This window comes from Dipodomys merriami, unplaced genomic scaffold (genome assembly GCF_024711535.1).
Source record: "Dipodomys merriami isolate MVZ:Mamm:240054 unplaced genomic scaffold, mDipMer1.0.p SCAF_70, whole genome shotgun sequence".
NCBI classification, from domain to species: Eukaryota; Metazoa; Chordata; class Mammalia; order Rodentia; family Heteromyidae; genus Dipodomys; species Dipodomys merriami.
In genome coordinates, this window is record NW_027206291.1 from 6868311 (window position 1) to 6895637 (window position 27327).

Genomic DNA, 27327 nt, shown 5'->3' on the forward strand with positions numbered 1-27327 from the left:
GGACCGGCAAACATGTGATTCCATCTGCTCAGCGACCATCCACACGGACACATGAACCAAATGTTCCCAGCAGCCCTGACCATGGTGTCCAGGGGACCCCGGAAAGACGCCAGTATGGTTCAGTGGGCAGATGGTTGGGGAGGATCTGCTGCACCACAGTACCACCCTGCTGTAAGAAGGAGGGAAGCACAGCTACCCCCTGCCACCAGTGACCAATGCTGAGAGCCAGTCCCCCCGCTCACACGCTGTGCCCCACACGCTGTGCCCCACACACAGTGTTCTCAAAATGGCAGGAGGAAGTGACAGTGATCTCCAAGAGCTGAGCGGCTGGCTGCTAAGGGCACCCAGCGGTCCTGGTGGGGTGGACGTCCCATCCACAGCCGCGACGGCAGACATGGTGTGGTGGCTGCTCTGTGGTTAGTGACCACCGTGGACCGGGGGACCCGGGGTCAGTCCTTACTCATGTGCGGGTATCTGTGCTTGTCTGCGAGTTTCACCAAAGGGCGACCTGCTCCCAGCAGCCTTCCTCGGTCCCTGGCCACCCCCATGCTGGCATTTTGATGTGTGCCACACATAGCATGGTGCACGGCCCCACATCCTCCACCCCTGCACCCCCCACTCACCTCCCGGAAACCCTGTTCAAAATGCCGCAGCTGCAGGCACTGCTCCAGCTTCTGCTGATGCTTGGCCCAGAACTCGTCGAAGGCAGCCTCGGTGTCATTCAGCTGTGCCAGGAGCCTGGGAGAGTCAGCAGTGAGTGGACAGCACCTGGGCGGGTCAGGCCCCCACAGACAGCGCCTGCCAGCACCTGGATGGGGCAGGGCCCCCGGACAGCATCTCCCAGCACCTGGGTGGGGCAGGGCTCAGCTCCACCAGCCCCCTAAGGACTCCATGCTTGGGGTGTGCAGGTGGGACCCATGGACCCTGGGATATGAAGGACAGGCACTTCTGACAAAACCCAGCCCTGTCCTCGCTTCCTGTCATGGGTAGAGCAGCCTCCATTCCTTCCTGAAGGTCGGCCGGGGCAAGCCCAGGCTCCTGTTCACAGCCCTGGGTCAGGGCAGAGCTGCGGCTGCCACGGGGAGGCCTGGAGTCATGCTGGCCAGCACCGCCTCACCCCTGCTGCTCTGTTTACCCAGTGCCAGCACGGCTCCCAGACACCTCCACCCCCGGCACCCCACAGGCTGGGCTTGGGCGGGCTCCTTGTGGCAGACGAGGAAGACTTAGGGCCCTGGCCAGGTCCCCACCATGGAGCGGGCAGACCTTCTCCTCGTGGGCCAGGGTGGGCACCACTTAACCAAATGCCTGCTCTGTGCCCCTGGCACACACGCCCCGCCCCCATGCTCCTGGGACAGCACGCCTGCCTTGTGTGTGGCCAGGCAGGAGAAGTCCATCAAACAGCCGGGCAAGCAGGCCTGGCCAGCCACCGAGCCACTGGGCAAGGCTCCGCCTAGGCGCCATGAGCCTGTCCCCTCATGTGGGAGCAGGGACAGTGCCCACCTGTCCTGGAGGGTGAGGGTAGGACGCCCCCAAGTTCCGGGCACCTGCTGACCCTAAGTGTGCAGTGCTTTGTCCTATGCTCTGTAGTGAGGGCGGAGACTCAAGAGAGACTGGTACCAGCTCCACCTGTACAACCACAGTCCAACCTGCACCCCCAAACCAGGCTGGAGCCACAGGCTCCTGACTGCTTTCCTGCTCACGAAGGTACTCGGCCTGCAGAAGCTCCACGGCCTGCAGTGCCTTTCCATCCCCACCCGGCCGGACATCTCAGCCTGGAGGCTGTGCACCGGGGACCCTGCTCTGCACTCAGAGGAGCCACCATGGTGCCCCTGCTGCACTGGCTGCCACTCCCTTGCCTGAGAGCCTCTGGGGTGCATGGGCAGCACGACCGGGCCTCACCTCTGCACTGTGGCCTGGCTGTCCAGCTGGTCCTGGTTCACGCTGAGCACCGTGCTCTCGGCCAGCGGCTCCCTGAGGCTCGCCAGGATGTTATTCCCTTCCTTCAGCGCCAGCTGCAGGTCCTCCTGCGGAGACAATGCAGCCTTGCACCTCAGCCCGCAGCGGGTGGTCCGCAGCGGCTCCCAGTCCAGGCTCCCAGTGGTCTGGCGTGCCCGGATGCATTGTGCGTGATGGGTGTAAAACCATCTCTCCATCATGAGCCTGCTTGCACTTAGACGTCTGTCTAAGCAGCTGTCAGGTGCTCGCTCCTGGTGGTGGGGCAGAGCTAGGGTTACCGTCACCTGGGGCACAGGATTAGGTAAAAAGGAAACCAGAAACCAGCTCTTCTCCTGCCCACCTGCAGCCAGCCTTGCCTCATGGGGGCGGGGGGGGCACTGGCAGAGGCTGGGCACGGTCCTCAGAGGCCTGGCCAGTGCCAGCCATCTGGTGGACACCCCCTCTTCAAAGCCAGCCACGTTGCTGACCAGCAATGCGAGCGACTCGGCCTGTACCGGGGAAAGTGAGCATGAGAGGATTAAACAGGAAGTTCAGCCTCGCCTGTCATGATCACTGGCGAGAGAACCTGGCCCCAAAATGACAGCCGCCTACACCACAGCTGCCAGGGCGCCACCCGGTCTCAGGGTGAGCCACGCTGCGCCGCCCTGGCTCAATGCAGGCCCCGAGGTCTCAGAGCCGCTCTGCACCGGGGCCGTACTAGCCACCCGCAGATATGAACTGTGTTTTACGGGGTTCAGAGCTGGCTCTCACGGTGTGAGAAGGCAGATCTGAAATGCCCACGTCCCCAGGCTGGTCCAACACTGTGCTCAGTTGCCGGTCCCTCCCGCCCCACCCCACCCCCGTCTGGCACCGGCAGGTGGGGTCCAGCTGTACCCCCAGGAACCGGCACTTACTTTCGCTTTGCCCTTCTTCTCCGTGTGGGCACGCAGCACTGCCCCGGTCGACTGCACATCATTGGGCAGCTCAGTCTCGGCCAGCTCGGTCCCGAAGGTCTGCAGCATCTGCGCCGTCCGCTTCACCATGAGGGCGAAGCTTTCGATGGCCTTGGGAAGAGCAGAGCCGGGTCAGAGACTGCTCACCCCACCGCCGCCGCCGCCACCCTGAAAGCCTCCACCACCGCGACAGTCCTCAGAAAGGGGAGCCACAAGCAAGGCAGCACATACGCGTGCAGGGAGCACCAGCAGGGCAGCACACACACGTGTGCAAGGAAATGCCTTCTTATGACCGTGGACTCACACCTCGTCAGGAATGTACCATCAGATTTACAAATCTCCCCAGCATGGGAGTCATTCTGTCTGTCTGTCTGTCTGCTGTGTCCCTCCTTGTTAAGGAAGTGCCGGACTGAACAACACAGTTTTGTCTCCAAGGACAAGACAAAGCCACGCCCAAACTTATGACTATTTCTTCCGGCTATTTCTTTACACTGACTAAGGTCTATTGAGACCATCGCCTCATCGTGGGGAGGAAACTCCAGCGAATCGAGCAAGCTTTCCGAGCAGGCAATGGCCTGCTGGACTAACCATGCCCCAGCCAGGGCACAGCACAGAGACCCAGGCACTCACCGTGCGGTGGCACAGCCACCTGGAGTGGCAGTAGGACAGGGTCCCCCCGAGGTCCTCGGTCAGCTGGGACTTATCGATGTAGCCATGCAGCTCTGGTACTGAGCTTAGCATTATGACCTGAGGGGACAGGACCGGCATCAGCAGGACGGGGGAGTGGGAAGGCTGTGTCCTGAAGGACTGGACACCAAGGGACGGTGGATGGCATGGCTGGTGACACCACTGTGGCCCTGGCCCTCCGGGCTGGCTGACCCCAGGACTGGCTTATTCTCTCCACAACCCGGCTCTCTCATTGGTACACTGGGCACACGTGGTAGCACAGGCCTCATCAGGCATAGCTGAGGGCTGATGCTGGCCCGAGGGCACACAGGGAAGCCAGGGCAGAGAGCCTGGCCAGCAGGGATGCCCCAGTGGGTACATGCACCCCTCTCAGGAGGGGAGCTCTGATGCAAAATGCACGGCGCGACCTGGGCAGAAGACAGCGCTGTCACAGCCCCTGCAGGGAATGGTGCATCCTCCTCACAGGAAGTCGCTCTTAGCAGCCACAAAGCCAGGCCCCTGTGTTTGTTGCAACCAGCACTTCCTGAAAGGTGTACTCAGGACCCATCGGGGCAGGGCCACGCCAGCTCCTCCCACACTGCACCTTCTCGGCTCTGCATTTCTCCTGCCCTTTGTGAAGCCAGGATGCCACTGAGCTTTAGGGGAAGTATGGACGACTTTGAAAGCTATCAGGTCCTGAGGGCCCGAGGCCAGGCCCGTGCTACTTGATAGCAGACATGTATTATTGAGCGCTGTGTTAGAGCAGGGATTCCCACAAGGACAACTCTGCCTGAGAGACGTCTGCTGGCGCCTGGAGACAAGCTGTCTGTGGCTCCGGGGAAGGCTCCCGTGGCTTTTCCACGTGGGTGGCCACACAGCAAGGAATCACTCAGCAGTACCTGTAAGCAGGCTGATGCTGAGAGCCAGAGTGGAGCATGCTGTCCGCTCTAACAAATGTTAGATTACCAGGCAAAGGTGGCTCATGCCTGTCATCGTAGCTACTCAGGAGGCTGAGATCTGAGGATGATGATTTGAAGCCAGCCTGGGCAGGAGAGTCCATCTCCAATTAACCAGCAGAAAGCCAGAAGTAGAGCAGCGGCTCAAATGCTTTGAGCAATAGAAACTCGGGGACAGTGACCTAGCCCTGAATTCAAGCCCCAGGACTGACACAAGCACAGACACAAAAGCCAGATTCTCACTGAAACTTGGAACAGTCATAGGGCTGATTCCACTTCTTGTTCATCAAATAAAATAATATGTGCTAAGCACCAGTGGCTCACACCTGTAATCCTAGCTACTCAGGAGGCTGAGATCTGAGGATGGCGGTTGAAAGCCAGCCCAAGCTGGAAAGTCCGTGAGACTCTAATCTCCAATTAACCACTCAGAAAACCAGAAGTGGTGCTGTGGCTCAAGTGGTAGGGCGCTTGCCTCCAGCTAAAGAGCTGAGGGACAGCCCCCAGGTCCAGAGTTCAAGCCCCATGACTGACAATAATAATAATTATTATTATTATAATTATAAGGGGTTGGGAAGGTGGCTCAGTGGTAGAGCGCTTGCCTTGCATGCATGAGGCCCTGGGTTCCATTCCTCAGCACCACATAAGCAAAAAGAAAAAAGCTGGAAGTGGCGCTATGGCTCAAGTGGTAGAGCGCTAGCCTTGAGCTGAAGAGCTGAGGGACAGCGTCCAGGCCCAGAGATCAGGCCCCATGACCGAACCCCCCCCAAAAAATAATAAAATTGCAAGCTTCCAGAGGTTTTGGGCTGAGCAATCCAGGCAAGTGGTCACTTCCCTCGGTGCCCCATGCCTCAGTGTCAGCTGCCGGGGCTACACACGTGCCCCCTGGCTGTTCTCCCCAGCACCGAGGCTGCACACCACATCTGAGAAAGACACTGACACCGTTTAACAGCATGTTCTTCTGTAATTCTAGAATGACCTGATGTGCTCAGAGAGGGCCTCAGCTTATTTGGGCAGGGGACGGCAGCGTGGGAGGGGGTAGCAGCAGCTTTGTGAAGGTCAGAGGCTGTGGCCAGATTCTGAGAGCAGCCATAGCCTGGAGGGTGGCGGTTGCTTCCAGAAGTTTTGATTTCCAGAAGCCATCTGGGTAGCATGGGTGGTAATTCCAAGGGGCCGGGTGTGGTCCCTGTTCCCCTCCTCTTCATGAGGAGGAAATGAACTCATGGTAGTTTGCCCTGAGTCCAGGAGAGCTGTCACACAGGCTAAAAGGTCAGGCTATGCGGTCTCTGGATTGTGTAGGCTTCCAAGACTTTAAAAAGCCTCCGATTTTAAAGCACACAGAGCTAAGCTACACAGGCAGGGACGGGCTGCCCTGTGCTGGCTGAAGTCACAAGGAGGAGTTAGGGCTCTCTGGGCTGTTCCAGGCCCCTGTCCATCCATGACCAGGGATGGCCGGGGGCTCCCTCCATGGCCTGGGGCTGCCCACGCCCTCCTCCCACACCTTCCTTTTTTTGTGGGGCTCTGGCAAGGCCGAGGCTTGGAGCAAAAATGCCCTGTGACTCTAGAGGTGCCCCATAGGGCCCAGCCCTGGGCCACCACGCAGCCTGGGGTGAGGCGGGGTGGGGAGGTGGGGCACGGAGCCGTGAGGAGGCTCATCCTCCCACGAGGCCTGGGGGTTTGCTCTGTGGCGGAGGCACGGGGATTACTTAGAGAATTCCGATAGTCACAGTGGGCCAAAAATGCAGTCAGGTTCAGTCCCGCCGCTGGCGAGGTAGGAGGCACACTCACCGGAACCTTCATCTTAAAGTCATCTCTATTGAACTTGAAGGCGATGTCTGACAGAGTCCTCTGGAAAAATCCCGTGGGCCGGAGAACTAGGACCAGCTGCAGGTTTGCTGGGAATGCTGCCTGTGAGAAAGAAGAGCCCGTGGCACACACATCCCAGCCTGAGGATGCAGAGCTGCACTGCTGCACTGCCCCGCTGCTGCCCCGCTGCTTTGTAAAAAGCTGTCATGGGTTGGAAGACAACCCTTATTTGGAGGGGTGTCTTCTCTTGGGTCAGTAACCAGGCACATGAGGTCATGGGGCGGACCCTGGCCCTGACCCAGGGCAGGCTGTACCAGAAGGAAGCCTGGATGCACACATGCACTTGAAAGCATGTGTGTGAAGCCAGGCATACACAGGGGGCTGTTTCCACAAGCAGAGCAATACCCCAGGTTCTTGGCCATCAGCCTCCGAAGCCCTCTGCTCCCAAGAACTCGCAGGAGAACGGATTTTTTTGCTGCTTAAGCCGCCATGTCTGGGGTACTCTGACACTAACAGGCTTGCGAAACAACCGCAAAAAAGCTAAACAGCCATATCTGTGGTGTCTGAAACAGAAAAGCAAGCCAAGCCGCCCGCAGCACCACTCTTAGCCCTTGAATAGCCACACGCGCATTTGGTCACTGCTCAACCTACTTAGAAGGGGTGTGACCCTAGTTACCTGACTCCTATATGCCTCAGTTTCTCCATCTTCAAAATGGAGACCAAGCTGAACCTGTGTTCCCCCTGTCTGAAAAAGGAGTGTCTCCAGGCATGCTTGGTGTCTAGTGTGGACCTGGGGCAGCCCCACAGGGTGGTACTCATGGGGCTGCTCCAAAGCCCAGCCACACTCAGCTGGTGGGGTCCAGGGAGACCCAGACTCAGAGACAGACCTGAGTCTGACTTGTGTATCATCAGGTGAAAAGCTCCTAAATAGGAGAGGCAGGACAGTGGCCGAGCCCTGACGCCAGATCAGATGTGACAGCTAAGGGCCAAGCAGGCATGTGACTGGTAGCCGGCTGCTCTCAGGGCAGTGGATGCTAACCTGCAGCGGACCTGAATCCTAGGCAGAGGACACAGACCTGCAGCTGACCTGTGGCTGACCTGCTTTCAGGGCAGTGGACCTGCAGTTGACTGCCAGGAAGACAGCTGACCCATCCACAACTCAAGCCAACTCAAGGGCAGTAGACGGTGGCCTGGCCTGGATGGATAACCTCCCACCAGGGCAGTGGACACTGGCTTTGCTCTAGAAGGGGACAGTGCTGCATCAGTGCCCATAAGACCCTCAACATGGCATGGGCAGTGGTGCTGGGTGGGGCTTTTCCTGGTTAGGGAAGGAGAGAGCTGGGAGCTATCCTGGCCTCTCTAGGCAGGCTACGTCCTCCAGCTCATCTGCTCCATCCACAGACCCAGAGGCTGTGCTGAAGTGACCCAGGGACCCCTAGACCCCAGAGAGAGACCCAGCCCACACTCACGCCTATCTCTACCTGCAGGGATACCCACGTCTATGACCAGGATGCCCTGGGGGAGAACAGGAGGAAGTGCCACCAGTGACCACACCTGTGCTGGTAGCTAGTGCACCTGGTGCCCAGTGCCCACGATGCCCGGTGCCCACGATGCCCAGCACACACAATGCCCAATGCACATGATGCTAGTGTACCCACTGTCCAGTGTACCACTGTCCAGTGTACCCTGTCCGGTGTACCTGCTGTCCAGTGTACTGCTGTTCAGTGTGCCACTGTCCGGTGTACTGCTGTCCAGTGTACCTGCTGCTCAATGTACCCTCTGTCCAGCGTACCTGCTGTCCAGTGTACCTGCTGTCCAGTGTACCCTGCTGTCCAGTGTAACACTGTCCAGTGTACCGCTGTTTAGTGTACCCTCTGTCCAGTGTACCCTCTGTCTAGTGCACCTCTGTCCAGTGTACCCTCTGTCTGGTGTACCCATTGTCTGGTGTACCCTCTGTCCAGTGTACCCTCTGTCCGATGTACCACTGTCTGGTGTACCCTCTGTCCAGTGTACCGCTGTCCAGTGTACCCTCTGTCTGGTGTACTGCTGTCCAGTGTACCCTCTATCCAGTGTACCCTCTGTCCAGTGTACCACTGTCCAGTGTACCACTGCCCAGTGTACCCTCTGTCCAGTGTACTGCTGTCTGGTATACCCTGTCTGGTATACTGCTGTCCAGTTTATCCTCTGTCCAGTGTACAGCTGTCCGGTGTACCGCTGTCCAGGGTACCCACTGTCCAGTGTATTATTTTCCAGTGTACCGCTCTCTGGTGTACTGCTGTCCAGTGTACTGCTGTCGGGTGTACCCACTGTCTATTGTACCCACCATCCAGTGTACCGCTGTCCAGTGTACTGTTGTCCAGTATACGTACTGTCCAGTGTACCCTCTGTCCAGTGTACCCTCTGTCCAGTATACCCTCTGTCCAGTGTACCACTGTCAAGTGTACCACTGTGCAGTATACCCTCTGTCCAGTGTACCCTCTGTCCAGTATACCCTCTGTCCAGTGTACTGCTGTCCAGTGTACCCGCTGTCCAGTGTACCCTCTGTCCAGTGTACCCCCTGTCCAGTGTACCACTGTCAAGTGTACCACTGTGCAGTATACCCTCTGTCCAGTGTACCCTCTGTCCAGTGTACCCTCTGTCCAGTATACCCTCTGTCCAGTGTACCACTGTCAAGTGTACCACTGTGCAGTGTACCCGCTGACTTGCAGGTGGTGACTCCTCGGTCGGGAGAACGCAGCCTTGCTGAGTCGGAGGCTGAGGACACTCCTACATCGGCCTCTATGACCCTACTGACGGAAACCGCCCTTCCGGCAGCCTTCCGGGAAGCTGCAGCCCACCCGGCTCTCCTCAGCTCCGACTGGGCTGGCCACAATTTAAAACCCTCCTCAAGCCCCAGTCACTTTTCTTAAGGTTCAAAGCCACACCCACGGGCCTGTCATCTAGTTAATATTTTAACGTTGTCTATTTAATATTAAATACAGCAGCCAGGACCTGACCAGTCACATTTGTCTGAAAGTAGCCAACAGCGAATAAAATTTCATTTGAAAGTTGGAGTCTCAGTGTGAAGACAGAAACCACCTCTGGGTCTGAATGGGAGACGCTGGCAGGCAGTGCCTACGCTGGGTGGGCCCGTCGCAGCTCTCCTGTTGCAGCAAGGAGGCTGAGAAGCATTGTCAGTGGGCCGGCACGGCCACAAGGACACAGGACAAAGCTCCAGGAAGCCCCCCAAGGTGTATTTCGCACCCTATGGTCCAGGGGAAGTGGCCATCGCTCTCTTCATTGGAACCACAGAGGAGGAGCAGGCCTACGGGGCACAGGAGTATGGCCCTGACACACTGAAAAATGAGGAGAGGCGCCCTCTAGAGGAGAGTCTGGGGATTGGGCCTGGGCCCAGGCTCCCTGAAGGTCAGCTCCCTGTCCTTCTGCGTGTCCCCTCTTCAGGGAGGGCTGTGGTACCACCACCCTGTCCCAGTGGCCTGTGCTCAACAGGACCACTTGGGGTCACTCACTGGCTACCTTCTCTGGCTGGTGCCTATGCCTTGTGCTCTGGGAAAAACCCATTCCCTCTGTCTGGAGCCTGCCCTTTCTGCCCGGCTTCCAGTCTGCGGAGAAGCCTTCCAGAGTTGGCTCCCATGCCACAGCTACCAGTTGCTCTGCCCCTGCTGCCATCTCAGCCTTGGAGCACTGTACCCGGTCCTCAGGCAGGAGACCAGCCGTGGCGTTCACCACAGTGGTGCTCTGCTCACCATGCTCTGCTCTGCTCCAGCCTGTGTCTCCCTGCACTGGCCCCAGAGTAAAGCGGAGTCCGGCCCCAGCCCACAAGACAGTACTTTACGTTCGATTTCCTGGAGCTGAAGATTCTAGAGCACAGATGGAATTGGGTGTAGGCTTCTCCATTCAAAATGTGAATGTGAACACAGACGGTAGAACGGGAGAGGTCACAACGCACACACCATGGAGTAGGAGCAGGGGACAACAGGCACTCCGGTGTCCCATGGGGACAGCCCTGCAGGGGCATGCGAGCTCCAAGCCCGCTCCTGGAGGAGGGAGGCACCACGTTCTCAGCTCCGGGCCTTGTCACCTCCACCTGTGCCCTTGGTTCAGACCAGGCATACACCTCATCCTCCGCCCACAGTCAGACCAGGAACGGGCTCCGTTCCTGGCGGCCCACAGGGCTGACTTGGGGAACACTGGGTCTCGGCTCCGCCCATGTTTTACTTTTCTATTCCAAGCCAAGCTGAAGACATCCGTAGAGAAAAGAGCACGAGGCGGGATGTGTGCGGCTAAGAATAGCGGGAATCTTAAGAATTACGTCAGTGCAGCTCACTGAAGACCTGTGTGTCAGGAGGCTGGGGGACCCCCAGACCCTCCCTGGAGACCAGAGGACCCCTACACCTCCCTGGGGACCCGAGAACCCCCAGGCCCTCCCTGGGGGCCAGGGGACCCCCGTTTCTGTGGCTTCCAGGTCCATGCCTTGGGACAGCCTTCCATGGAGGGCATCTGTGTGGGAGTCCTTAGGGCTGACAAGCCAGGGTGGCTATTTCTTTATACCCCGCCGGGAGCCTCGGGTGTGTACCAAGGAACGGCTGGCCCTCTGAGGGAAATGTGGCTGTCCAGTCCCTTGCGATCACACACAGATGTTCTCTACATTGCACGTGAAAATTATCTGGGTTGAAACACTGATGTGTGTGTGTGTGTGTGTGTGTGTGTGTGTGTGTGTGTGTGTGTGTGTGTGTGTGTGTGTGTGTGTGTGTGTGTGTGTGTGTGTATACGTGCACTAGAAGAGACTGACTGGACGGACTGCAGGGCCAGGCATGTGGTCCTGTGGGCAGCGGCCATGTGGTGGCTAGACCTGCCTTTTTTGAGCCCGTCAAGCACTGGGAGGCGTTCAGATGGATGAGGCCTGGGAGGGCTTGGTGGGGGCTGCGGATGGGGCACGCCCCACAGAACCGCACAGAGGGGCCGGGCCAAGCCCCGCAGGTGGGCTGAGAGCATCAGAGCAGATGTGCAGCCCTTCATTCTCCTTCAGGATGAGACCAGGAGCCTGCAGAGCAGGACCTGAGCCTCCAAGCGGATGGGACCTGAGGATAGCTGGGGTGATGGGGAGGCCCCTGAGATGGGGCGTCTGGCGGGCAGAGAACAGTGACGCACCCGCCTCTGCTGTGGATAACGCAACGCTGGGTCCTTGGCAGCTGCAAGGCCGCGGCTGGCAGGCGGGAGAGGGGGTGTGGAGAGCTCAGCTCACAAGAAGCGCGCCATGTAGTTGTGGGTGGGAGGGGAGAGACTTCCGAAAATAAGATTTCTGCCAGCTCCTTCTCGCTCCTCTGAAATGATTACTGCAGGCTAAAAACAGCAGCCCCGGGGGCTTGCCCACCCTGCTGCAGCCCCAGGGCCCAGGGTGCACGGGGGCGGGGGGGGGTCTCTAAGGAAGGCTCAGGCATCTGCTCGCAAATCTAAAGACAAAGTAGCCCGCACGAATGTGGAAAGGAAAGGGTCGCTTAGAAAGAGCTGTCCAGTAATTTCCATCTCCAGCCTGAAGACTAACACACAGCGTCTGCTCAGAACTTTTATGCTCCATTTAAGAGAAGACACAAATTAGAACAGACTCTTTGAGAGTACCCACATGAGAACACACCATGCACACACACACACACACACACACACACATGCACTCGTGTGCACACACACATGCACTCGTGTGCACACACACATGCACTCGTGTGCACACACACATGCACATATGCACACATGGCCAGCAGCTCAGAGCCCTTGTGGGTTCAGGACTCTGCCCATTCTGAGCTGGACCCCAGCTGGCCACCTCCAGGCAATACCTCCTTGCCCAGCAGAAACAGCAGGACACAAACTGCAGGGCCTAGGGGAGAGGAGCTAGCACTCACCACCGCCAGGACTGGGAGGCACTTACGGCTATGCGAAGGACTGACGCCTTCACGGAAGTCCATTTGTCCTGCCTTCGGTCTATGACCAGGATGAATCCGATGCCAGCATCTTGCAAGCTGAAACGAAGAGAAAGGCTGCCGTCAGCTCAGGAAGCCAGGCTTCCACGTTACAGCGCGATCCTGCAAGCCCACGCCATCCCGCACTGCAAATCAGAATGCACGCCAGGGAGGGGCCTCGGCGGACGGCAGCGTGGCCAGGGCCCTGGGCAGCCCCGTCGCAAGGCTGCCACGACTCACTCTTGGCTAAAGGAGGGCAGGGATGGGCGTGTTGCTCCTGCTCAGCCTGCCACCAGCCACATCAAGTCCCCGGTGAGGCAGGCCCATCATTCCAGTCACACGGCGGGAGGGGGGGAGGGGGAGTAAGGGAGTGGGGTAGTATATTCCACGATTTCCCTTTCCTTCGTGGTCAGCTGACTAAGCCCTCCGAAACAATCCTAGGACCCACACATCACTCAAGTCCCAGCATCTGTGCTCTCCCTCCCCGTTCAGCTGCATCAAAAAATCGCTTCCGGTGGCATTGCTACAACTTGGGAAGAAAATCCCCAAGGCATCTTCAGGCTCCGGAGCCTCCGTGGGGAATGGGACATGAGCGCTTCTTGGCAGCAGCGATGTTGGTGGCAGAGCCAGGCCAGCATCTCGCCGTTGTGTAACCTCCTCTCCCTCCGCTTCGCAGCTCAGCCCCAGCCTGAGTCACAGGGTGGGAGAGGGAAGTGTGCATCCCGCTGGGGAGTTTCACATCCAAGCCAATCATGTGGTGCCAGCAGCTGCCACCACCAGCCAATCACCATTGGAGGGAGGCGGACCGGCCAGCAGAAGCCCTGGCTCTAAACCTGAGAAAGTGCCCAGGCGAGCCGTTTCTGGGTTAAGGGGAAGTCAGGATTCTACGGACGTCATCATTAATTGTGCAGTCTGTGAGGCTGTGACTTTATAACGAGGATCCTCTGGTTTAACAGCAGGGGCGCTCAGAGCACACTCAACAATGACACGTTACACCACGCACCGGAGAATGGAGGATTTCACGTGTGGACGGTAAGTTGGCTCAAGAATAGCAAACATACTTCCAGGTAAATGCACACATAAATCTGAACTTTTACTCCAAATAGCCTCCTGCCTCCGACTGCTCAGCAGGACTGCAGATCTGCTTTGCCCAGCTAAACTGCTCCAAAGAGAGGTAGACACAGAAGAGTGCTGTCCCCTGCTCTGGGCTGCACTGCAGGAGCCCTGAGCCCAGAGCCTGGAGCCTTGAGGTGCACCAGCCCTTTCTCAGTGGCCCCATGAGGGACTTGGCTACTTTTGTGAGTGACTCCCACCCTGCTTTCTTGGCCTGGGTCACATGGTTCATGGCTCAGTGCAAGGTGGACAAGGCCACCGGATCGCTGCGTCTATGTGGACTGCAAACCCTGTAGAGGCAGAAGCCTCCAAACGCACTCTGCAGCGTCAGACCTGATCTCCAGATACACAGCCTGCAACTGTGACATCCTGGAGCCTCTGGAGACTGCGGCCAGCAGGACCCCGCCCCTCCCTCGTGCCCGCCGCCCCCTTCGGAACTCCCCTTCATATGGCACTGAAGGAGATACACCGGGATGCCTTTGGGGGACTTGGTCAGGAAGCCAACCCCCGTCTCTCCCTATAGTGACAGAGGAGAGGCTCAGAAAGACTGGCTGGCATTATACATGCTTCAGACCAATGGGCCCAGTAGTAAATTTTCAGTACAAAATTTGTGCTCTAGCCAGGTGCCGGTCATCCTAGCTACCCAAGAGGCTAAGATCTGAGGATTGTGGTTCAAAGCCAGCCCAAGCAGTAATGTCTGCTAGACTATTATCACCAATTAACCACCAGCAAACTGGAAGTGGTGCTGTGGCTCAAAGTGGTAGAACACTAGCCTTGAACAAAAAAGCTCAGGGACAGCACCCAGACCCTGAGTTCATGCCCCAAGACCACCACCACCACCACCACCAAAAAACTTGTGATCTTGAGAAATGCACTCAAAGGCCCCCGTGAGGTCTGCTAAAAGCCACCCCACCCCCATGAGGACAGGATGGACGGGCAGACACCCGCTCCCTGCGGGACACAGGCCCTCAGAGGCTGCCCTGCAGGGACACAGCCGAGAACCGCCTCCGCTTCCCGCTCTGCACACACTGGAATAACCACGGCACAGCTATGTTCCGCTCCACGGTGAACACCCACGTACGCAGTCAAGGTTCTGTGAGCCGCACAGCCTGGCTGTGATGATGGCGGGTCACAGCCTCACCCCCACTCTGTCTGCATCCCCCACAAAGCTCTTTCCTGCCCACAGGTACAGACGCGAGGCCCCGGCTGATTAGCCGAAGGAACAGTTTGAAACAAAACCACAGGTGAGGCTCTGGAGCAGGGCAGAGGCACCAGGCAGGTTTAGTCTCTGAAGGGCAGTCTGACAAATCATGCCCTCTTGTGGTGAGCATGCAAAACCACAGGCCATAGGCAGGGTTGGCATCCGGGCGTTATCTCTGATCCCGGGCCCCCAGCCTGCCAGGCATTGCTGCCTACTACACAGACAGGGCAGTGTGCAGGCACAGTGCACACAGGGCATGGCTGAGTCCTGAGCAGGTCCCAGGGCTGTGGGGCCATCTTCCTGGGTGCCTGTTTTCTCCTGGGCCTCTGGCTGGCTCTGGGGGGGAGAAGGGCTAGGAATCTCCACACGGGGTGACCATCAGGCAAGAGTCCAAGAGGCGGAGGGAGCAGGATGAAGGCTATTGGAGACCTCTGGGGCACACCAGGCTGGGGAGGGGGGTCTCCTCAGGTGGGAGGGGTGGGGGGAGCAGAACTTACTCATACTGAGCTCTGGGCAGACATCTTCCAGGCTCCCCTCTGCAGGTACTGCCCCAGCCACTGCCAGGATCTCCAATTTGGGGTGTCATGTAGGGGTTAGAGTCCCAGAGTGTGTGTGCATGTGCATGTGCATGCATGTGCTCAGGTATGTGTGTGAATGTGTACATGTGTATGAGCAGTGTGCGCGCATTGTGTTCATGTATGTGAGCGTGTGTGCTTATGCATGTGTATGAGTGAGCGTGTATGCATGTGTTCATGCATGTATGTGTATGAACGTGTGTGAGTGTACATGTGGGTATCCATGCATGTGTGCATGCATACATTTATATATGTGTATGAATGTGAGCGTGCATGTGCACATGTTCATGTATGTATATGGACATGCATGTGGGCAGTCATGCATGTGTACATGTGTGTACATTCATGCTTGTATGTGTATGAGTATGCATGTGAGCATGCATGTGTACATGCATGTGTGTGGAGGGTGCAGAGGTCCTCAGACACCACACAGGCATGAAATACCACCTCATCCCTCCTTGGGGACAAAGGGAGGAGGAAGAGAATTTCCCAGGAGATCAAATGAAACCCTCAGCCTCAGGGCAGGACTGGGCTCAGTTCCCCTCCTCTGTAACTCTAGAGGAGAGCAGGGAATTAAGAGACCTTGCTGCTTGAACTGGCCAGAGAGACACACACCCCGCCAGATATAGCCCTGGCTGTAGGCGGACGGGGAGTAGGTGGATGGGCAGGCAGTGGCTCAGCCGGCCTGGTTCCCTTGACCTCTAGCCGACCACCTCCCCCACCCCCGCCTGGCCAAAGCCCCTCGGAGCAATGTGCTCTGTCCCCTCCTGAGGCTTGACAGGCTCTACCTGCCCAGGTCACAAGACCAGCTGCTCATAAGCTTGGGTGAAGAAACCAACGGACAGGGGATGCCCTGCCTCCCCTGCCTCACCTAGAGGCCACAGCTGCAGAGGCCTGGGGCCAGGCCTGCTCTGTAGCTCTGAAGCCCCAGGTAAAGTTTGCTCTGCCTCACCCAGCAGCTCCTCCAAGGGTTTGCAGAACCTCACCCCAGGGCCTCGGCCCCAGTGACTGCTCTGCATCTGCAAGGTCAAGCTCAAGCTCCAGACGCCCTCTGTTCCTCATCCAGTTCACCCCTGGGGGAGGAGGGGTGCCTAGCCCCCGTGGGATGGCTGGGTAACATGGCAAGCTGGGTGCTGTAACAGGGCTGGGAGGTAAAGGTGCCTGAGCTGCAGCCTCTACATCCTAGGAAGACCTGAGCTGCGACCCCTATCTCCTAAGAAAACCCGAGCTGCGGCCCCTACCTCCTAGGAAAACCCAAGCTGCGGCCCCTACCTCCTAGGAAAACCCGAGCTGTGGTCCCTGCCTCTTGGAAAACCCAAGCTGCGGCCCCTGCATCTTGGGAAAGCCCAGCTGCGGCCCCGACCTCTGAGGGAAATCCCAGCTGTGGCCCCTACCTCCTAGGGTGCCTGAGCCGCTGTCTGTTCCTCCAAGGGTACCCAAGGTGCGGCCTCTACTTCGAGGTACTTCCTCACAACTAAAGGCGATACGCCTTCGGCAGGGCCAGCACCCTGGACAGTCCCTGGTCTTGGCTTTGCATGAAGAATGTGGGGCTGTTGCTGTGGCATGTCACAAACCACGATGGCCACAGAACAACCCTGGTCATGTGTGGACAGAAGCAGGCCAGCTCTGGGAGGAATTTCAACTGCACCGTTCACCCTCAAGGTTAGTAGATATCAGGATGCATGGAGGTGATGGGAGATGATGGAACAATGGATGAGGAGGTGACAGGGGAGGGGAGGTGACACAGGACAAGGAGGTGATGGGGATGAGGAGGAGATGGGGGTGGGGAGATGAGGGGGGGAGAAACGGGGAGGTGACAGGAGGAGGTGACAGGGGATGGAGTGGAGAGGTGATTGGGGTGGGGAGGTGACGGGGGATGGGGAGGTGATGGGGGTGGGGTGGTGATGGGGGTGGGGTGGTGATGGGGGATGGGGAGGTGATGGGGGTGGAGAGGTGATTGGGGTGGGGAGGTGACAGGGGATGGGGAGCTGATGGGGGTGGGGAGCTGATGGGGATGGGGAGGTGATGAGGATGGGGAGGTGATAGGGGATGGGGAGGTGACGGGGGATGCGGAGGTGACAGGGGGGGGTACGCAGAGGTGACACAGGATGAGGTGGCTTCAGAAGGATGTGACTTCGGCAGGCACAGGATGGAATCTCATGCGAAGGGGTCACCACGGTGCTGGGCCCTGGGGCCCCCAGATCGCATGGAGGGTCTCGAGTGCTCAGGAGCACTGGACTCTGAGTAGAAAACTGGTGCAGGTAGCTGAGGTCAAGTCTATGATGACCTGGGGGAGGCACAGCCAGTAAAGCCAGCGGTGACGAGAGATCTCTGCCCAGCTGCGCATTTCACGCGGCCCTGGCGGGAGCGCCGCTAGCACACAGCAAAGGAGGGAACGGACAGCCCGGACCCAGCTCCGCCAAGGACCGCCTGTCCCCACCCAGGACTGCGGAAGCCCAGCTAGTCCAGCGCCGGCCCTCACCATAGCCATGCTCAGCCAGGCGTGGTCCACAGGGCCCCTGCAGCAGGAGGTGCACAGTGGGGCATCCTGCATCCTCAGAAAGAGCCAGGTACGCAGCTGAAGGACTTGGTGAACTGCTGCTGGACAGAAAGCAACCTGAACCTCAGGGATGCTGTGGTCCCCTGCACCTTGGGGAGGGGGGAGACCTGATGTCCCCCAGCCCTCAGCTCCTGCAGAAGGAGGCAGGACACAGCGTAGAACTTTCTGTTTCAGCGTGGGCCTAGCAAGAGGCCTGGCACACACACTGCTGCTCACTTAACACTCTTGGCCCTTACACATACAAGGTCACGGATGATTCCGCTAGAAATGCACAGCCAGGGTGAAGCGTACCCCCCAGGGCTGAGCCAGACAAATGGTCAGACAGGCTCCCAAATCCTCCGACCACGCCCCCTGCCTGACGGAGTGTTGCCACCCCCCGAAGCCCGCACGCGGCTTCCTCGACGCCCCCAAAGCCTGCATGTGGCTTCCTCGACACAGCGAGCACACGCAGCCATGGCCACAGCAGCTCTGGGCTTCTCGGCACGTACCTGGGGATGCTGGTGAGGTAGGTCATGACATTCTGGAACTCCTTGTCCGGGATCTCGCTGAAGGCTGGATAGTCAGGGAACGTGATGACCGGGCTGCCGTCCTGGCCCCGCCCACCTGGGGAGACATGACGGAAACTCAGCAGGGTCTCCTGCTCAGCCACAATGGCGGTACCCTGTCAATGAAACTAAAGCTGGCTCACACAGTTCTGTATTTTCTTGTGTGTGTGTGTGTGTGTGTGTGTGTGTGTGTGTGTGTGTGTGAGAGAGTGCATACGTGCACACACATACACACACATACACAAGTACTGGGGCTTGAACTCAGCCTGGGCACTGTCCCTTAGCTTCCTCACTCAAGACTGGCATTCTACCACTAGAGCCACAGATCCATTTCTGGCTTTTCTAGTAGTTTTGTAGAGATAAGAGTCTCATGGACTTTCCTGCCCAGGCTGGCTTCAAACAAGTGATTCTCAGATCTCAGCTTCCTGAGTAGCTAGGATTATAGACAGGAGTTATTGGCACCTGACTTGTATTATCTATGAAAAAAACTGCACATGTACAGAAGGAATATTTAGTGACCCTCAAACAGGACATCTGTCCCCCAACTCTTAATCCCAGTCAGGGCCACAGGCTAGAAGTGTCCCTTCTGAGTAGCCATGCTCTGCCTATTGCCTCAGAGGCTCTTGGCCTTCCGGCCCTGTCCTGACTGAAGAAGTGTTCCTTGTGGCGCTGAGCAGAGCTGTCTTCGGTTCTCAACCATCCTTCGTCATCTTGAATTCTTGCTGCTCAAAAGAAAGGTCAGGTCCCTGCTGCACAGACTGAAAGCTTTGTCCATTGTCCGATCTGTCCCAGTTAACAGCCCTTTGGGGATTGGACCTGCCGTGGCTCAGCTTCATGTGGCGCTAGGAGACAACTTTTCATTCATGAAGGGCAGGAGGACGGTACCCGAAGAGGCCAGCAAGCCTGGGGAAGGGGGGGTGGCCACGCCTGCCCTTTGCTTTCTGACAGGACTCACTGGGAATGCGGTACAGCCGGCTCCATGTCCACTGGGTTCCTGTGTGGGCGGCAAGCTGACCACAGGCTACAGCTGCTCCCATAGCAATTCCAAGGTGTGTGAGTCCCCGCCTCCCCACACCGGCAGTCAGGCCACGGAGGAGCCCATGTGGCCTGGACCCTGTCTCTCCCTGCCACGGAATGTGCCAGGGGAACGCGCCACGGGAACACACTCTTCTCCACCTGCTGCAACGGCATAGCTATGTGAGTGTGACTGTGTGGCTTTCTGACGTGGTGTGGGAATGGGAAGGGCTTGCTCTGCTCACACCGAGTGCAATGCCCAATGAGCACGTCCCCTGCAAGCACAGGATCCATCCTGTGGGAACGTTCTAGAGCACAGCTGCTCCCCGGGCTACCCTGCCACCAACTAAGTGCCATCATGGCCACAGCAAGGCCTTTGCCCTGGTTCTAGGCTGCTCCGGGGGACCCGGAACCAGACCACATGGGTGGTGCCGGAGCCTCCGATGTGACGCTGGGCGGGCAGGCTGGCCCCAGATGACGGGTGCACCTGGGCCTCTCTGAGGCCCCAGGGCCTGGCTGACTCCACCTGGCTGACTCTGAGCGGTCCCGATGGGTCTTGCCTTGTGAGGCGCATGGGCTGAAGCAACTGCTGTGACTTCCAGAGAGGTGCTGGCTCCAGGTGCTGGAGGCAGGGAGGAGGCCTTAGGGCTCTCAGGACACCAGTGGCTTCACATTTGGAAAGAACTGCAGTTCAACTACTCAGAACCTTACTATCATGTGGGAAAGAGCCGAGCAGGAAGCCGAGCAGATAAGGCTGTGGACACTGGCAGGTGTTGAGAGAAGCGTGGGCAGCGGCCTCATGCAGGGTAGAGGCCCAGGAGCCCCCAGGGGGGAGGTGGCCCACTCCACAGGCCGAGAGTGGGCTCATCAGGGCCTCCTTGGCCTCCCAGAGTCACCACCTCTAGGCTGGTGTGAGGCCTGGCCCCGCCCAGATCGGAAGGGCCCAGCTCTTGAACTGATAGCACTGCCGTTGGTCCAGGTGCTGGGGGTGGCAGGGACGCTGCCTCGAGGGCCAGGTGAGGTGAAAATGAAAGGCAGAAGCCTGCACCAGTAAGCACTGAGATGCTTCATCTTAGGCCTCTCAAACCCCAGGGCGCCCTCTGGAGGGCAGCAGCATAAAGCAGTAGATAGGCACTCTGGCATGGATAGCACTCTGGCATGGATGGACACCCTGGCATGGACGGGCTGTGGAGCAGTGAGGGACACCAGCTCAGGATCTGAGCAGCCAGAGGAGGAATCCACTGTGCGACTTGGTGTCTGGAGTCTGTTGTGCAGGGAGAGCCTGTCCTGCAGGACTAGCTGATCTGGTCAGGCCCACTGAGGAAAGCTGTGACTGACCTGAACCTTGATCTCTTCTGACAAGGACCTTGACGCTCCAGGCTGGTGTTTCCTGAACGCCAGGGAGAGATGCATACAGTGGGGCCGACCGCAGGTACATACAGCCCACAGGGCAGGGCAGCTCACAGTTAATGTGGGAGCCAGTGGCCCAAGGCTGGGGCATGGGGGTGGCAAGGGGTGGTGGGAGGCTAGGAGGGAGACTGGGTGGTGGACCGTAGCATCTTCACAAGCTTTGGCTGCTCAGCCCTCAACCCAGGGCAGTTCTGACCTCATCCTCTTGAGACCTGGGCTCTCATGTGCTCTGTTTTTGTCTCAGTCTCTCTGTGCTACTAGCAATCACACTTGCTAAGCAAGTACTCTACCACTTGAGCTATGTATGCCCCTTAGCTGTTTTATTTCTATTTTACTTTTTAAAAAGGGGGGGGGGTCCTCACTAATTTTGTTGGCTTTGTACTCAAATCCTTCCATCTCTACCTCCTGAGGAGTTGGGATTATAGGTGTGTGCACCGTGATCTAGCTCTGGATGACTCACCCAGCCTGGGGTGTTGTGTTATGAGCCGAGGAGATAGACGGGCCACCCCTCCGGTTAACGACAGGGTGGCCAGGGTGGCCGTGCTACCGGCTTCTCCCCAGGCAGTGGCTGGGAGCAGTCTGGAAGGCCTTGTGCGACTAGTTCAGCCCCGGGAGGTGTGCCGTCCCAGGACAGCCCAGGCAGTGCCAGGTCCCTGCACAGAGGCTGCCCCTTCCCCCAGCCTTCCCAGCCTCCGGAACTCACCGGACAGGTAAGCGAAACGCTTCTTCAGCTGCTCCTGGATGTCAGCCGCGCAGAGCGGGACGATGTCCTGGTGCATGATTTCATCTGCAGGAAGAGCAGAGGCACCGTCACCGCAGGAAGCCGCGCCCACACCCACAGGTAGGGCCCGGGGGACAGGGACCAGCCTGGCCAGCAGCGCCACAAACACGGGAGCTGCAGTCAGATCACGTGCTGGAAAAAGGTATTTCAGGTTCCAATGGGAGCAAGCTTTTTGTTTCTCCCAGCACAGAGAGCCACCATCAATGGTTAAAATGTGTGTATGATGGAGAGAGGAGGCAAAGAAACAGAGTGACAGATGGAGGTCGGGGAAGGAGGAGGGAAGGAACAGAGGAGGAAGGGAAAGGAGGGGGAGGGAAAGGAGGAGGAAGGGGAGGAAGAAGAGGGGGAGGGAAAGGAGGAGGAGGGACAAGAGGAAGAAGGAAAGGAGGGGAAAAAAGGGAGGAGGAGGGAAAGGAGGGGGAGGGACAGGAGGAGGAGGGAGAAGGGGGGGAAGGGCTAGGCCTGACTCATGAAGTAAACAAGCTCCTGCTCTGCTCCCCACCTAGTCCTGGCAGACATCCAGACCACTTGTGCGCTCACCTGTTGCCTATCAATGATGTGCTGGCCGGCAAGGACACCTGTCGCCCCACCCCAACCCTGGAGGCCCATGGGCTCCACAAATGCCATGGCCACACGCCCATGGCCTTTTCCAGTGCATGATTCAGGTGAAGCAGAACAGGAGCAGGCTCGGAGCAGGCTCGAGTCCTGACCTCAGGCACGGATAGGCGGCTCTGTCCACCACAAATTCCAGGTCAGCAGCCTGGGGATGGACAGGGAGCAGGCCCAGCTGGACTCTGCTGGAGCAGAGATGGATGCCACCGTGCAGGACAGGGCTGGCCTCCAGCTGGCATGCTGCTGTCCACACTCCGTCATCACAGTAGAATCTGTCCACGCCCCACAGCACAGAAGCACTGACAGACACTGGAGACTGATCCTGTGGACCGTGTGCCTGTGGCGTGCCACAGGCACCTGGGTGACCGGCCACAATGGCCGAAGATGTGTGCAGCCTCGACCTTAGATCCTGTGGCTCCAGCCATGTAGACAAGCCAGAACACAGCCGCCCCGAGCCCAGTGCCTGACTGCTGGCTGGCGACATGAGTAGCCTGCCCCTGCCGGCCCCTCTACTGGGGCTGGTGAGGCTCTGCTAGGCCTACCCATGCCTGTCAGAGCCGCATGGCATGGCATGCCCTGTGCACGAGGAGTTGGGAAGTAGATGACAGTCACCTTCTTCAGACACAGACCTCCTCAACACACAGGGCGCACTTCCCAGTGTCAGCCCAATGACAGGGGCCGGGCTTCCACTTGTGGGGACTGTAGGACTGAAGACCACAGTCCCACAAAGGCGACACATCATGTGCTGGGCCAGGGGAGCTGCGGCCTGCACACCCATGCCTCTCGCGGGATACACTGGCGGTTTTCGTGAAGGTGTGAGAAACCACGGGGAGTTCGCCAGTGGCACTGGGGCCAGTGTGCTCTTTGCATCCAGGACAAACTGGACAGTCGTTCAGAATGCCCGGGATGAGGCCTGAGCCTTAGGCTGGCCAAGATCCACCTGGGCCTGGCCATGATGAGAGAGACGTCGGCCCCGGGTCTACAGACCTGCCCCAAGCACGTCTGACTGCACCCCCTGGAAAAGGAAAGACTTCTGACTGCCCCCACCCAGGACAGGAGAAGCTGAGTGTAAGGGCTCCTGATGTGAACATTCTGAGTCCTGACTAGCACTGTGGTCTCAATGGTTCCTCACGTTTATTCTGTGGGTTCCAGATGGTAATGCTGAGATGCCCCCCAACCCTGCACTCCAATGGGGGTACACCCAGGCTCCTGAGCACATGGTGTCATTCCTGGGCCTCAGTTGGCTGATGGTGGCTGACTTTCCATGGGTTCAAACAGGCTGCCAGAAGATGTGTCCCCTGCAAGCTGACCAGCTTCTGTGTGTGCAGGTAGGCCTAGGTGTGGCTGCCCTCAGGTGAGAGCTCTTGTCCTGCAGCTAGAGTCTTTCTCTACCCAGCTTTAGTCCGGCTTCAAGGCCCTCACCCTGTGTGACACCACGTCCCCCACCCTGCGGGCACCCTGCCCTCTACTGTCCCCATGATGCTTGGTCAAAAGGCCAGGGGCATCTTCCTGGCCACTGGTCAGCCCTGGCATGCACCCGACCGAGGACATTTGCGAGGCTTTCTCAGACAGCAGGCCCTGGGGTGCTTTGTGCTTCAAGCTCACCTCCGTGCTAGTTTTTTTCCTTCCTACCTTTTTATGCCCACTGTGGACTGATGGGACAGAGCCAAGCTATGTGATAAGAGCATTCTTAATCTCGTCCAATCTGTGCTTTGTGGATAAGAGGCTAGATTGGTAAATTAACTAAAAACAAGGTAAAAGCCGGCACCCAGCCCCACAGCAACTTCACGACTGTGCCCTTGCATTCAAGCCATTCATCCTGCAGCCACTTTGTGATCATCTCGGGCCTCTCAAAAGCCAGGCCTGTCATAAGCATCTTGTGACCAAAGGTAAACTGGCCCTTGGACAGGCGATGTCTTCTTGTCACCTTGCAGTGAACAGCCAGCCCTATGGCTGACACACCAAGCCTCAAAGTCAAAGACTGAGCTAGAGGTCAACCAGTCTACACCTCTGACCTGGGACTGCTTTCCCATGTGCCCCCAATTTTCCCTATTTAACCTGAAGCCAATGTCTGTACCCTGGAGATGGCTGAAGACGCACTGACTGCTGTCATGTCACAGATCCATCTGTCCTTCACCGTGTCTCTACTTGGCATGCAAGGAGCATCTGGACCTCACACAGGAGCCCTGGGCTCTGAGTGGGACGTCTAAAACCCAGTACCAATCAATACAAGATAAGAAATCCAAGAATCACAATGTGTGGACAGACAGGAAGGAGACAGAGACCCTGCAGTGACCCGGGTCTCCCAGGAAATAATGTCCTAACAGGAAATGGGTTGGCCCCTCCTCATGGAGTCAAAGGGCAGGGCCGGCCCTCACAGAGCTCCTGTGTGTGAGCACAAGTCAGCCCAGACAGCAGCATCCTGCAGTCAAGGGCCACTATGGCCCTGCCAGGTAGACAGAGAGAGGAAAGGCAGTGGGTGGGGGGGCACCTGCCCAAGGTGGGGAGCAACTGCCCGCGGTGGAGGCAGGCCTACTGTTTGCTGGTGACTTTGGCCCGGCCTCCCTCACAGGGATGGGGGAAGAAAGGGCTCCCTGCCCACTCAGTCAGGAGGGCACCTCCGGCCACACAGTAAAGCCTATTATTTGCTAATTATCACCCTTTATTTATAGCTGGCAAAGAGCCTATTCTCCAGGGCATTTGCGCCCTGTCAGATACAATCGCATCTTTTCAGTGTCTGGGGTTGAGGGTCCCGGGGGATTGCGTCACAGGCCACAGAGGGGCTGTGTCTACCCCTCAGGCCCACCAGAGTCTCGACCAAGGGCCGGATGTCCACAGAAAAGGGCCAGAGGAAAAGCCAGCAGGATGCAGAATAGACTTCAATTTGGTAAGGAGGATATTTGATGTCACTCGTCCCAGAAGGACGGAGTTCTTGCACAGGCTGTTGCTATGCTGAGGGCTGTGTTGGATTCAGCTGCTCAGAACGTCTGAGATTTCCACCAGCTGGGCTAGCAGAATTGTCACATTTTAAGTCTCCATCCTTTTCTTGGGTGAGCCACAAATATTTCTCATACACGCAGCACCTAAATTGACTTCATCACTAAATGTTTTCGCCCATGGGTCCTCACAACTTTTGAGATAAAGATGCACAGAAAAGATGACATAAATATATTTTTGTTGTTAAAAGAGCAGATGACCGTGCGGGGGTGGGAGGGTGAGGGTGGTGCCACGTTAACCACAGGACGCCTCATCCCAGACTCCTGCTTGGAGAGACGGAGTGGGCTGTGGGGCAGAGCTGGCAGGGTTGGGAGCCGCTGTGGCTGGCATGGCGAGGGGTCACAGTGGACCCCCCCATGTGGTGGCCCCAGTCACCCTGGTGACTCGGTCCTCCGGAGCCACTCTACGCCCTCCATCTGCCAAAGGGCCCTGGCCCCAGACACGTGGATGAGGCCTGGTGCTGAGTGTCTGCGGGGGTGCATTGAGCCCCTGGTCTGAGCTTCCCCCCCCCGCCCCTGCCCCACCATCAGGGCCCTGCAACCTGGGCCTGCCCCTCTGTGCACCTGCAACTGCTGCTCTTCCACACCGCCACCAAGCCTGGGATGTCTGACCATCCAGTTCCCCAGCCCCAAGCCCACATCCCAGGGAAGTGCTGCCGCCCTCCCCTCTCCCCTCCCCCACCACCATGCCCTCTGTCCTGGGCATCAAGAACCCATCCCTGCCCTGGGCCCTGAAGGAAGAGCTCGGCTTTCTTGAGAGCCTGGGCTTGCAGGCGTGTGCCACAACGTCCCACCCTCTCCATGGAGACACAATCTTTTTCCAGGATGGCCCGCACAGTTCTCCTCCCAACCTCAGTTCAGCATTGCAGGCGCACCCCACTATGGCTCACTGATGGGTTGAAATGGGGTCTTGTGACCATTTTCTGAGATGGCCTCAAACCACAACCCTCCCGCTCTTAGCTTCCCATGCAGCTGAGATTACAGGCATGAGCCAACAGTGCCTGGTGAGTTGAACTCACTGAACTTTCACTTCTGTGGGCAGCCCAGCTCTAGGGTGGGCCTCCTATGAGGACCCCGCTTTGGGACAATAGCGCCCCTCCCCCCCCCGCCGTCTCTCAGCATAGGAGAGAAGCCAGAACAACATGGTGAAGTCTGAAAGTCAGCTTCTGATCTGAGACTTCAGAGACTCCGATCTGCATTTGCACGAAGAAGGCCCACCAAGCTGCCCCTGCTGTGGGGAAACACCGCTGCTCAGAGGTCAGCACCATGTGCTGACCAGAGGTAAGCCACCCCCTCCGGGGGTGAGCTGGGAGTGGCACGGTCCCAGTGGAGTGGGGTGCAGGGCTTGGGGTACACTGTACGTTGTAGAGTGACTGGGAACGAGCCACAGAAACTGACCTGAGGGCAGATGAGGGTGGGGCTGCTGTGCCGACCTCCAGTGCCCTATGGGAGCCAGGCACAGAAACACATAAGGGGTCAGGGACCGACCAGACCCAGGACCACAAAAGGAGTCCATCAGAGACAGACATGGTCGAATCCGGGACGACGTGAGGTGTCAGGAGCCAATGATCCAGGCGCCATGTCTGGCCCTCATGTGGTCCTTTCCACTCCTGGTGGTCAGGTTTCCAGGTCCTCTGAAGAAGCCACTTCTACACCCCAGGACCTACCACACCCCAGCCCTGGCCTGGGATACACCTGTAGCAATGACACGATGAAAGACGTAGAGATGATGCGGCAACCGGCCCAAAGCCTGGGCCTGAAAGGGCTCCTAGCCTTGCTCACGATTCAGTGCCAGCCGTCCAGCTGCACCTGCCCTTCAGCCCTCCATGGACACATCCTGGGGAAGGGCAGAGCCAGGGTCTGGACTGAGCAGGTGCTCTGCAGAGATGCCTCCGTGTGATGCAGACACAGGGAAGACATGCACTGTCCCAGGAGGCCTGGCTCCAGCCACAGCTGATGCTTGTCTTGGGTTTAGTGTGTGTGTGTGTGTGTGTGTGTGTGTGTGTGTGTATGCACGCGCGCATGTGAGCATGTGAGCATGCATGTGCATGTGTGCCAGTCCCGGGCTTGAACTCAGGACCTGGGCACTATCCCTGAGCCCTCTTTTTTTCCCTCAAGGCTAGCACTCTACACAGCTTCACCTCTGGCTTTTTGTGGTTAATTGGAGATGAGATTCTCACACTTTTCTGCCCAGGCTGGTTTGGTACTTCGATCCTTAGATCTCAGCCTCCTGAATAGCTAGGACTATAGGCA

At 58.1% G+C, this 27327-nt stretch overlaps 1 protein-coding gene across 5 annotated transcripts in view; it reads right to left on the reverse strand.

Moving 5' to 3' along the window:
• LOC138817637 (guanine nucleotide exchange factor DBS-like) overlaps positions 1-27327 on the reverse strand; it is an 84078-nt gene that overhangs the window by 26336 nt on the left and 30415 nt on the right. For all 5 annotated transcript variants that reach the window (XM_070008124.1, XM_070008123.1, XM_070008126.1 and 2 more), the window contains exons 2-9: positions 21389-21472; positions 18205-18319; positions 12237-12327; positions 6296-6415; positions 3519-3635; positions 2850-2999; positions 1900-2024; positions 624-738 (exon numbers count right to left, since the gene is read on the reverse strand). In XM_070008124.1, the coding sequence (XP_069864225.1) occupies positions 624-738; positions 1900-2024; positions 2850-2999; positions 3519-3635; positions 6296-6415; positions 12237-12327; positions 18205-18319; positions 21389-21472 (917 nt within the window). The remainder of the gene's footprint in view (positions 1-623; positions 739-1899; positions 2025-2849; positions 3000-3518; positions 3636-6295; positions 6416-12236; positions 12328-18204; positions 18320-21388; positions 21473-27327) is intronic.